Here is a 13,070-nt window from a genome sequence, read left to right as displayed (position 1 = left end):
ACTTCCGGTGAGTATGTGGCACGTCATTGTAGGGGGGGGAGGATCCCCCTTAAATTGCCAGTTTGATGTTTAATGGGTAGATTTCTCCCCACTGTGATTTGAAGGGTGCTTCCAGCACTTTTTCCCTAGTAATTGCACTCGGGTCCTAGGAGGGCTACCCAGGTGCTGCAGTTTAAAAGGGACTAGTGTCTCAAATTGGTGATGACTGAAGGTAAATTGTCTGTCTTGTCCACAAGTCTTCATGTTCATTGATTTGAAATTAATAAGGATATAATTGAACCACACATCTTTTGTTACCATTGTACACCAGATGCAGTTATCGACTCACTGTTCACAGCTGAAATTTTAGCTCTATTTTATCGTACACAATACTTATGAAACTTTAGATTAATTGAAAAACATCTACTGAAAAAGAGAAATGTATTAATTTATAAAATCTTATCCTTGAAGTAGAATTAAGATATGTAAAAACACAAGGGGTTGGAACATGAGAATAAAATGTGCAGAGAGCGTTTGTGTGTGTGGAAATATATTCTCACAGAATACCTTCATTTTCCTGGTGAGCTCCAGACATTGGTTCTGTGAAAGCACGATTAGGGTTTGCAATCTCATTTAAATTCAGTGAGAGGAATAGAATAGATCTAGTCAATCAAGTGCTTGGAGCCGTCGGATACAAAACTGAAGTTTTTCGGCATTGACCAATGCTGTGCCAGCAGTTGGTTAACAATGTGAATGGAAAATGATAGAATCAACTGTTAAGCAGTTACTCTCTGCCTTATAAGGAACTCATAAAAGAACATCAATTGTTGGAAGCATAAAGGATGCCTAGTCTGCTTGCATATACGTGATCATGAATTCATCAGCTTCTCTGCTGCTTCACATAAGAATACAAGATATTTTGTGAACAGCATTAGTAAATAAATGGCTTTTAATCCGTGGCATATTCTGTCTCCAGTACAGTGGGCTCGGTGGACATGGTCTGCTGTGTGCAGTGGAGGAGACCACAGACTCCAGTTTATGCAGAAAATAGCCAGAACTAGGCATGTTCTTTCGATTTTATTGGAGGGGAAAAAGAGCAATACCAATGGGGTTGGAATTTTAGTGAAATTGGATGGACTTTTAACAGGCTGTGCTCATTTTGTTTTAGGAGTTCAGACTCGGAGGGAGCATTCGAGACACCTGAAGAGACCACACCTGTGAAAGTTCCTCCCCAGATAACTGCGCCTGCTGCAGAAAAGGAAATCCAAGAGCAGCTTCCCTCAGAAGATTCAGGTAAAAAAAGCCAAGCACGGTTGTCAGGGAAAGGCCTGATGGAGAGAAAGCCAAGCACGGTTATCAGGGAAAGGCCTGATGGACAGAAAGCCAAGCACGGTTAGCAGGGAAAGGCCTGATGGAGAGAAAGCCAAGCACGGTTGTCAGGGAAAGGCCTGATGGACAGAAAGCCAAGCATAGTTGTCAGGGAAAGGCCTGATGGACAGAAAGCCAAGCACGGTTATCAGGGAAAGGCCTGATGGACAGAAAGCCAAGCACGGTTGTCAGGGAAAGGCCTGATGGACAGAAAGCCAAGCACGGTTATCAGGGAAAGGCCTGATGGACAGAAAGCCAAGCACGGTTGTCAGGGAAAGGCCTGATGGACAGAATAGAGCTTCATATGCATTGCACAGGACTGGCACAGGAGAGGTATTTTAAGTAGCGTGGCAGTTTGGATTTCCTGATGTTTATCGTGGCATCTTATATAATTCATCTCACAAGTCATTTTGAGATGAGATACACATTCATTATATGTGATAAAAAAAATTAAATTAAAGGGATCAACCAAATCTTAAACATATATAATTAGTCCTTCCTTCACATGGATGTCAGCCATGTGGTCCTGTGAAGAGAGCCCTTGTTGTGAACGTACAGTGGATATTTGCCAAGCAGTGATAACCCTTTTCACTTCAAATAATTTAAAAAAAATCTTTAAGGCTCTCCTTAAGAATGCAACAAAATCAAAAAAACAGTGTTGATTAATGTAATCTCTGAAACAATAATCTGTAAATAGGGCATTTTTTATTACTTTGGAAATTTATATATTATCCTTTTCTGTTTTCCAATGGAAGTCATCACTTATTAAGAATGTAAGATTTTTCAGAGAACCAGATTCGTGAGATGCAAAAGTAATTGACATTCAAACAAGGGAATTAATTTGTATTTTTGGATGATGTGCAATCGGTATCTTAGTCTGTGGGTGTTCGCTGCCTTTTCAGATATATTTTGGGAATCCATGGCAGGATTAGCTGTTCCAGCTTCCATTACAGTAAATTCGAGGATTCAAAGGTAATGTTTGGGGGAGAAGGGAGGGAAATAGGGGCGAATCTGCTCTGGTTGAAAACAGTTTAAAAAAAACCCTTATTCGGAATTCAAACAACTGGAAGCCACCGGCTGAAAAAAAAATTGCAGAAAATAAATAGGTAAAGAATAAGAGAGTTTAAAATTCTTGCAGTTAGTTTGCCAATCACACAATGCCAAATACTGTAAATTTTTGGGTGAGAAATGGTCCCAGATGAAAATTGCAGAATCCTGAAAGATTCAAAGGTTCCTTTTATCATAATAATACATTTAAAATGTTTTTATTATATATTCAAGTTTTGTCTGCTGCAGGGCAAAGATCCTGAAGGGCCATACTGTTTTTTTTGTAAAGACAAATTTCATTCCAAATTTATCTCTTCAGCTTTCTTCAGTTCCACTGTTGACAAATGTGTATGCACGCTTTGAGTGGTTCCAATATAAATGATGCTATTTTATAATCTCAGATTACTACGGGGAATTTTGAATGTCTTATGCAAGGTTTCTTTTGGTATGGACTCAACTGCAGCTTCAATGGATAATGGATTAATTTGGTGTTGGTTCAAGTCACTGTTGTCACTTCACAACATGGTTGCCATTATTAAGTTACTCAATCGATTCTATCCTAGATCAACACATTCTAAAGCCTTGATGTCACAGTCTCAGATTTAAGGGAGGGGGGTCAGGTCAGGGATATGCTGGACCATGGGATCTTTAAAAAGATGACTGAGTAAGCAAAATGGCAAATAAATCTCAAGGCAAAATGGGTTATGTCACAGGCCGCAATGGAAGGCAAGGGAGGAGATTGCTGTGGCCCTGACAATAAATTTTTAGTGGGGAAACACAAAAACCACAAAGGCCAGGTAATTGTAGACAATGAAAGGTCATTTATTGGAAAAAGAATTCCGAGGGGCAGGTTTAATCTATATTTGGAATGGCAGGGAGGATTAATCAGAGATAGTCAACACAGTTTTGTTGGTGGGAGATTCTGTCTGTCCAAATTTGAAGAACAGTGACAGAATAATTTGTTGTGATGTGTGGTTGATACAGGTTACATGGGCTTCACTCAAGTATGGAAGGCTGGCCTAAAATGTTAGAGCCTATGGGATCCAAGACCATGGCAAATTTGGTAATAGGAGGCAGAGAGCTCTGGTGTAGGGTTTCTTTTGAGGTTGGAGGCCTATGATCAGTGGTGTACCACAGGGATTAGTGCAGGGACCATTGCTAATTATCACATACACTAACAATTTAGATATACCAGTAGGTGTTTAATTAATGTTTATTGATGTGAGAAGTGTAGTCTTGGATTACAGAATGATACTGCTCATCAGGTAAATCGGGCAGAGCAGTAGTGTATGAAATTTAATCTCAGTAAGTTTAAAGTGATGTACTTTTGAGGTCTGATAAAGGTGGGCCATATACCATGAACATTGTGGCTTGAGGGAGTATTGAAGAAGAGAGGGACATTTGTGGACGGGTAAGGTGATGAAGAAGGATAAAGCAGCGGATAGAATGTGAGAACATGGAAGTCATACAACTTTGTCACAGATCACAGCCTGGAGTAATGTGTGGCTACACGATAGGAAGGGTGTGAATGCACTGGAGGGGCTGTCGGAAAGAAATTAAAAAGTGTGGCCTGGGATGGTGAGTTTCAGTTAAGAGGAGTCTGGAATGGCTGTGTTTTGCTTTCCTGAAGCAGAGGAGGCCTTAAGGGAATCTGGTGGAGCTGGACAGAATGATGAGGGGCATGGATCAGGGGAAGAGTGAGAAATTTTTCCCCAGCATGTTGATGTGTGAGCTTGAGGACACAGATTGGAGGTGGGGTGCAATAGTGCTGGGGAGATCTGAGGAAAAAGGGAAGGGGGCGATTACAATCTAGAAAGCACTGCCTGAGAAGTTGGTGGAAGCAGAAACTTTCACAAGGTATAAAACGTATCAGGGTGAGTGCTTGAATTGGCAATGCATAGAAAGCTACATGTCAAGTACACAACATTGTGGCTGTGTTGTGCTAGCATGTTCCTTGTTCTAAATGCTGGTAAATGGATTGGTATAAATGGGCCTGTTCCTGTACTGTGGGATTCCATGCTTTTATGGCAATGTAATTACATTTTTTTTCCAATGTCAGCAGAAATTTTGTATTACTTTGCATTTTTCAAATGAGCATTTGGATGCACAAGGTGGATGCAGTATTAGATATAACAGCTCTGTGGGAGATTTGATGTTCAGAACTTAAAGCAACCCTAAAAGCACTGTTGTCACATTAATTCCACAGTGCAATATTAGGTTTCAAGTGCTGCATTTACCTGATCTAACTGTAAGTGGTATCTGGACTAAAAATAGGGCTGGATAATATTTACATATAAATGCTGATATCTTAATGATTTAGAATTACATTTTAATAATAAATGTACGGGGTTTCTAGGTTAATTGGTGTGTTTGGGCGGCACGGGCTCATGGGCTGGAGAGTCCAGTTGTACTGGATGTCTAAAAAATAACCATGCTCTTTATCTGATATTTTTGCAGAGAGAATAAGTGTTTGTTGTTACAGAGAAAAAAAATCGCTTCCTGCTGATTGTTTTGTTGGCACTAAGTACATTTGAAGTCATCAGGGGCTTGCATATTGATCATGATGTGTAAATATGCATTGGCCTTCAAAAATAGAATCTCGTCAGGTTGGAATTTCTCAGTTTTTATTTCGGTACATTTCATCCTGTTCATATTTTATTGCTGAATCTGCTCGGATGTGTGGTTGGCTGGGGTGTTGGGAGCTCGGATCCATGATCAGCCGTGGTGTTGGGAGCTCGGATGTGCGGTTGGCTGGGGCATTGGGAGCTCGGATGCACGGTTGGCTGGGGCATCGGGAGCTCGGATGCACGGTCAGCCAGATCTCCGGGAGCTTGGATGAGCCGTTGGTCGAGGTGTCAGGAGCTCGGATGCGCAGGAAGCCGGTGCAACGGGAGCTCGGATACGCAGGTAGCCGGGAGCTCAGATGCGCAGGACGCTGTTGCGTCAGGAGCTCAGACGCGTGGGAAGCCGTGGCGTCGGGAGCTCGGATGCGCGGGAAGCTGTGGCATCAGGGGTTAGTATGCACAGGCGACTGGGTCATCACAAGTGTGGATAAACATTGGAACTCGAAATCGAAAGTATGGATTCTGATCATCGTAACTTTGGAATTTTGAAAGTCAGCATCTATCTGTACAAGGGAAAGTGAAAGGGGAGGCAGGAAGAAACTATTTTCACTGAATTTTGGATTTGCAGGATTGGAGATATAGTTTTAAAAAAACAATCTTTTTTAAGGCTGAAGTGTGGGGATGAGTAGAATTCCCCTCTGCAAATGCAAATTGATACTGGGTTTGAATACTTGAGATTCAGAGATATGCGTTAATTAAATCGATAAGGGGATTTGGGGAAAAGTCAGATATTTGGAGTTGGATTTTGTGTCATCGAGTCAAAGTATCTTTGAACATGTTCATTCAGTAACATCTTGATTCAGATATTTGGAGTTGGGTCATCGATGAGTCAACATGTTACTGAAAGAACATGTTCAATCTTACTTTGACTCGATGACGCAAAATATTATAAACAGCAGCTATTTATATATTATCAGTGAGGTCTTGGGAACCAACAGACTTTTCTAATTTTCATTTTAATCTATTCCAAAGATGCCTACACTCAAAAGATAATCCATCCAGAGATTGTCAATGCATTTTGTACACTGTCAAAATTCACTAATTTCATACATCTCAGTCAGTCAGCTGATATAAGGATTCGATATTGTTTATGAACATTATTACAGGTCGAGTACCCTGTATCTGAAATGCTTGGGACCAGACTTTTTTTGTTTTTGGGGTTTTTTTTGGTTTTCAGAACAATGGAACGAAGCAGCACAGTAGCGTCAACAAATTCCACGGTTAAACAGCAACAACAAACAACAGCAGACATTTTAAGCACCAACATGATGCCACAAGTGAAAAATTTCCATGAAATAATATTTAGTACTTGCCAAAAAAAATTGATCGCTGCTTACAAAAGAAGATAAATGCAGCACCAAACACTCAAAATTTTCCTCAGTGGCTTTTTCAAATGTTTCTGCTGCCAATCCCCAAAACTTCTCCATCATTGCCACCAGTCCCCGACACCTCCCTACCGCCGGTCCCCAAAACATCTCCATCACTGCAGCTGGTCCCCGACACCTCCCCACTGCCACCGCTGGCCCCCGACACCTCCCCACCGCCGTCACCATTCCCGACACCTCCCCACCGCTGGTTCCCAAAACCTCTCCCTCACCGCTGCCAGTCCCCGACACCTCCCCACCGCCGGTCCCTGACACCTCCCCATCACCATTCCCAACACCTCCACACCACCACCGCCGGTCCCCAAAACCTCTCTATCACCGCCGCTGGTTCCCAGCATTTCCCCATTGCAGTCAACAGTCCCCAAACCTCCCCATCGCAGTTTCTAGTCCCTGACACCCCCCCACCGCCGCCACTGGTCGCCGACTACAGTTCCCGCTCCTGCCTAGCAGCCTGAGGCGACTTCTTCGATTCGACACCATTGCACCTGATGTTGAGAATGAAGTTGTTATCGCCAACTCTGACTGCAGCAATGCTGAAAACTTGGACCCAGCTCTGTGTGGCATCTTCACATCCAGTAGCAAAGATTTTGGTTTATACTACAGAGCTCTGTTGTAACCAAAATGGTACCAACAGTGCGTCAGAGCCCCACATGGGCAATTCAGGTGGTCACTTGCGACATCATGTCGGCGCTTTTGGGTTTTCAGAACTTCGGATACGAGATATTTCTTTATTATATCAAGAGTTGGAAATCAAAATATCGGTTAAAATCATACAAATTTCTTGAACTTGGAAAACCTCTCCATCTCACTGTATATATGGTACCATACTGAAAAAATGGACTCAAAATTCAGTCACGTTGTAACATGATCGATGGGACTCGGAGGCTTGTGAGGAGTACAACATGCTTTTAGTAGCTTACAATTAACAGCCGGTATCTACAATAGTCTTCAGGTAAATCGGAGGTGAGGCGGGACAACAGGGTTTATATCAGGACTGATGAGGGTGGAGCCAAGAGGAGGGGTCGGACGTCTCATCTGCACATAGACAGTGAATTCCAGTTCACTGCACACATCATCACGCTTTATATGCCTTACAGGACAAGGAACACTTCAATTCTTAGAACACAAGTATATTCGAAAGGCAATGTGCTTACCCTCGTCTCAAGTCTTCTCTGCACACTGTTTTCTTGTGTTAATCCGGAGTCCATTTGTGAAAGTTGTGCACAGATCAAGAACTTCAGTTCTTAGGTTCACTGATTATCCTGGTCAGGTTTAACGGTGTGATGCTGAAGCCAAAAATGGCTGCATTGGTTTTTGGTCTCATGTTCCCTATTGATGTGCCTTCAGGGTCCTGTAATGGTTACAGTGGAACTTGGCACGTTGTTCCTTCAACCTCAGGAGATTGTAGCTGTTGAGTGAATAGATATAATGGTGCAGGGAAGGTAAGTGAAAGTGTTCCTGGTTGGTCAGAGAGACCGGGACAGGCTGCCAGAGAGGCTTTTTTGAACAGAACTTCTGTTGTGAGTGAGAAACAGGTGGTAGGTCTCAAAGGCAAGGACTCTGAACACAGTTTTGATGTAGGGAAGGATTTTATTTACAGAGCACACATACACAACACACAATGAACTGGTACATACAATGATCAGGGAAAAATCACTAAGATGCCCCACCGCCCCTCGACTCAGTGCAGACACGGCTCTATGCTACAAGGGACACTAATTAAATGCTCCCAACCCTTTTAACAGTGAACATCTTACCAACAGTTTCTCCAGCACCCCTCCACATATCTAGGTCTGGAGTGAAGCAGTGGCCCCAAGCTGGCAAAGAGAGGGAACAAAGAACACATGGCACCTTTATAGTGCTGGAGGGACAAGCCCACATCATTTATGGGGGGGGGTGGGGGCAATAGCTCAGTGCCAGGAGGGTTAATCTAATTAAAATAGTCAATGGCCCAAGGCCAAGTACAGGCAGGCTGGAGAGTGCAGTCCAAGTAATTTACATGTGGCCATCAGCAAGGTGTGCACTAATGGGAGGGCCAGAACCAAACCTTGATTGGCAGCTGGTGTGTCCTCCGACTAGGTAGGGGGCAGTGCTATCACGTGACAGCCACAACCCTTCCCAATACAACTTCTAATTCAATCGGTTTACAGCTGTTTGCTGCTTTTGAAATGCTGGGTTTTTTTTTTAATGGTGATGTTTACCTTCGTCGTATTTCAAGAGTCAAAAAGCTGTTTTAACAAATAGGAGACAAATCTATAAGATCAGAATATTGAGCATTTTTGTGCACCACCATTAGGATGGATTTATTGAAATTTAAAGGAGAGCTCTGTTAATCGACCAACAGTGCTTAGATGGATGGACTTTTATTAACCAAGGTTATTAAAAGATATGGGAAATTAGTTGGGTTCCAGAGCAGCCAAGATTTCACAGAAGTGAAGAATTCATTAATTTCATTAAAAAATACAGCACAGTAACAGGCCCTTCTGGCCTTCGAGCCCACACTGCCTAATTACACCCATTTAACTTACAAACCTGCATGTCTTTGGAAAGTGGAGGAAACCGGAGTACCTGGTTTGAACCTGGTTCGCTGGCGCCGTTACGGCGCTACACCGACCTAAAACCAGGGACATTTTGTGTTCATCTGAGAGAGCCACCCGACTGCAGTATTTTCAAATAGGTTAATAACTGAGTGTTTGTCCAGCTTTTTATTACACCTGTATTCTATTCAGCAAGCTCTCAACACAAGGACAAGCAAAGCTGATTCCTGAACAACAATCTCCAGAAAACTGCTCTGTAGAGCGCGTCGAAAGAACCAAAGACGTGTTGATCCAAACCAAGGCTTTTATTAACTAAAAGACTGGAGCATATCACAAGTAGGTCGACCAGTCCAGAATGACCTGGTCTGGCGAGGAGCAATCCTTTAAGACCTGCCAGTAGGTGGTGCTACACTCTCAGCCAATCACAGTCATCCTACACTACAATCTATACATATACACATTGGTGATAGAATCTGGACTATCACATGCTCTAAAAATGTTTCCATGAAAATAATGAAAAGCAACCTTGTCATGAGATGCTTAGATGCTTCTAATGTGCCTGGTGGAAATTAATTAGCCTGTTCCCGAATTACAATTTTTGATTTCCTTAAAGTCACACCTGATTTCAATTGCTTGGTCACATAACAATGTTAATCCCATTAGCATTGCCACATGTTTAATGGAAGCTTGTTCTGATTAGTTTTTATGACCAGAAGACACCTCAGTGTCTCGAAAGGGAGAAAATGAATGCTGAAAGACAACTTGCGTGCAGTATAAAAACAAACAGAGAACGTTTAAAGTGGAAAGTAAATAGGAAGAGGGCAGATCAGGTAAATGTGGGGTCACTAGAGAGTGAGGCAGCCCAATTAACGACCAAACTAACAAATACATTTTTTCATCGTTCTTTGGTATTGGAGACATTGTTAATCTGCATAAGATATGAGATGGTCTAATTTTAAATACATGATAGAACTTTTAAAAATTGCAATTGCATGGGATAAAGTCAGGGTGGGGGTTGCTAAAAGCAGACAAGATGCATTGGTCCTGCAAAGGGGCTGGTGTTTTAATATAGGCAAGTTTGTTGCATTTGTACAGGGTGCTGCTGAACCCTGGGAAACTGCATTGGACCATAACCTCAAAAAAGGCATCATAATTTGGGTTGAGCAGCACAAAGGAAATTCACCAGGCTAATTCCTGGGATAAGATGTTGTCCCACCAAGAGAGACTAAATAGATTGGGCCGGCTTTCCTTGGAGTTCAGAGAATGAAGGGGTGACCTTGCGTAAGCATGTACGATCCAAGTGGACTTGGCAGGGTAAATTTAGGGAACCTTTCACTTGTGGGGAATCTCGAATAAGGAATCTTAATTAAAAGATAAGTTGAAAACTTGTAGATTTTCTTGAAGATGTTAGTGAATCTCTGGCATTCTCTGTTCCTGCAAGTATTGGAAGGTGGATCATTTGAAGAATTTAAAGTGGGAGGTGGGTAAATATTTGATAGATTGATGAATAGAGGAGTATAAAGTTAAAACCCAATGCTGGAGAAATTCAGCAGGTCAAACAGTGTACTTTATGGAGCAAAGGTAAAGATACATAACCAATGTTTTGGGCCTGAGCCCTTCATCAAGGCAAGGGCAAAATGCAGTCATTTTAAGGCAGGTGCCTTAACAAAATAATGTTGGGGGGGGGGGTGGGGGGAGCACAGGCTCACAGGAGGTATGGAGAAATATCACAGAGGAGAAGCTAAGGCCTGCGTAGATTGGCTGTATAAAATGGAGAACCTGATGGTTTACTCCTGCCACTATTGTGTTCTTGCCAAGCAATCAGAAATAGAAAGGTTACATTGAGCAAGAGCTCATTTTACTATGGGGGGGGAGGGAGGGGGGAAATAAGAAAATGGAAGGAGCAAGCTTGAAGCTGTGATTTTTAGAGAATCCTTGGAGAATCCTAAGAAACTTGACAACACAAAGTTAACTTTGATGTTTAGTCCTGGTTATTTTGAAAAGCATGAAGGAAGCTGGCTTGAATAAAACACAGGCTTCACAAATAAGAATAAAAGATCATTAAATTTTCTTTCTACTGGCGAATGAAAAATAAATATTGACCTGGCGTAAAAAGAAGGAGCTTCTGTGCTTTGGTTTTTGCTTGGTGTCTTAGGTTCTGTTAAGCCAGCTGACATCACATCTGAAAGGTAGTTGCACTGATTTTGGAATGAACTGTTTGCTTAAATCATCTAATCTAGTTTTGTGGTATGACTTGAAGCTACCAGATCAATTAAATTCTGGAAATGAATCCTTGTGTAACATTTTGGAATGAAGTTCCTCCTTGGTATACATTATTCTTGGATGAAACCCAATCGTAAAAAATGTAGTATTGAAATGTTTATCTGTCTTTGTGTTTACTTGACTCAATAGCACATTTTCAGGTGGACTTCTACACTCCAATGGTGCTCTAAAGTATCTGTTCGGGAATGTATCCAATGTGCCAGTGCACTTTCTCTGCCTCTAAAATATCTTTCGATGGTTCAAACATTTCGGGCTTCATTTAATTTCTCAGAAAAGCCAAAGAGATGGGGAAAAAGTGACCAAGTCATGCATGCAGGATGTAGAGTATTCACACTAAGAATATAGATGGGCATTCTTTCTTTGGCTTGGCTTCGCGGACGAAGATTTATGGAGGGGGTAAAAAGTCCACGTCAGCTGCAGGCTCGTTTGTGGCTGACAAGTCCGATGCGGGACAGGCAGACACGATTGCAGCGGTTGCAGGGGAAAATTGGTTGGTTGGGGTTGGGTGTTGGGTTTTTCCTCCTTTGCCTTTTGTCAGTGAGGTGGGCTCTGCGGTCTTCTTCAAAGGAGGTTGCTGCCCGCCAAACTGTGAGGCGCCAAGATGCACGGTTTGAGGCGTTATCAGCCCACTGGCGGTGGTCAATGTGGCAGGCACCAAGAGATTTCTTTAGGCAGTCCTTGTACCTTTTCTTTGGTGCACCTCTGTCACGGTGGCCAGTGGAGAGCTCGCCATATAACACGATCTTGGGAAGGCGATGGTCCTCCATTCTGGAGACGTGACCCATCCAGCGCAGCTGGATCTTCAGCAGCGTGGACTCGATGCTGTCGACCTCGGCCATCTCGAGTACTTTGACGTTAGGGATGTAAGCGCTCCAATGGATGTTGAGGATGGAGCGGAGACAACGCTGGTGGAAGCGTTCTAGGAGCCGTAGGTGGTGCCGGTAGAGGACCCATGATTCGGAGCCGAACAGGAGTGTGGGTATGACAACGGCTCTGTATACGCTTATCTTTGTGAGGTTTTTCAGTTGGTTGTTTTTCCAGACTCTTTTGTGTAGTCTTCCAAAGGCGCTATTTGCCTTGGCGAGTCTGTTGTCTATCTCATTGTCGATCCTTGCATCTGATGAAATGGTGCAGCCGAGATAGGTAAACTGGTTGACCGTTTTGAGTTTTGTGTTCCCGATGGAGATGTGGGGGGGCTGGTAGTCATGGTAGGGAGCTGGCTGATGGAGGACCTCAGTTTTCTTCAGGCTGACTTCCAAGCCAAACATTTTGGCAGTTTCCGCAAAGCAGGACGTCAAGCGCTGAAGAGCTGGCTCTGAATGGGCAACTAAAGTGGCATCGTCTGCAAAGAGTAGTTCACGGACAAGTTTCTCTTGTGTCTTGGTGTGAGCTTGCAGGCGCCTCAGATTGAAGAGACTGCCATCCGTGCGGTATGTAGATGGGCATTACAGATATTGTAAACACAGAAGTGTGCATAGGGATTACTTAAGGTGGGTGTGAGTGGAAAGAAGAAGTTTTAACCTGAATTCCCCAACTGTGGTCAGTATTGAGTTTCCTCAATATGTTTCACTGTAAAATGTTTGCCTTGTCCATAATGTGATTATAGTAAAAACAGAGAAATCCTGAGGAACCCAGGAGAAGATACATAACCAACGTTTTGGGCCTGAGCCCTTCCTTAAAATATGAGCCAAAAGCAGGCACGGGCCTATATTAAAGAGGCTGGTGAAAAGGGAAGAATGGGAAGGGGAGGGGTACAAACCACTCCCTCTGTGACTCCCGCATCCACTCCTCCCTTCCCACCAACTGCCCCCCTTGGAACCTAGTGACCGGAGGTGGTGCTCCACTTG

General features: G+C 43.0%; 1 protein-coding gene across 7 annotated transcripts in view; it reads left to right on the top strand.

Moving 5' to 3' along the window:
* LOC138744158 (microtubule-associated protein futsch-like) overlaps positions 1–13,070 on the top strand; it is a 210,573-nt gene that overhangs the window by 155,735 nt on the left and 41,768 nt on the right. For all 7 annotated transcript variants that reach the window (XM_069899816.1, XM_069899815.1, XM_069899814.1 and 4 more), the window contains one exon: positions 1,148–1,272. In XM_069899816.1, coding sequence (XP_069755917.1) covers positions 1,148–1,272 — 125 coding nt within the window. The remainder of the gene's footprint in view (positions 1–1,147; positions 1,273–13,070) is intronic.

This window comes from Narcine bancroftii, chromosome 10, assembly GCF_036971445.1.
Source record: "Narcine bancroftii isolate sNarBan1 chromosome 10, sNarBan1.hap1, whole genome shotgun sequence".
Taxonomy (NCBI): Eukaryota; Metazoa; Chordata; class Chondrichthyes; order Torpediniformes; family Narcinidae; genus Narcine; species Narcine bancroftii.
Note: the sequence above shows the minus strand (reverse complement) of the source record. Positions and strands in the feature narration are given on the sequence as shown.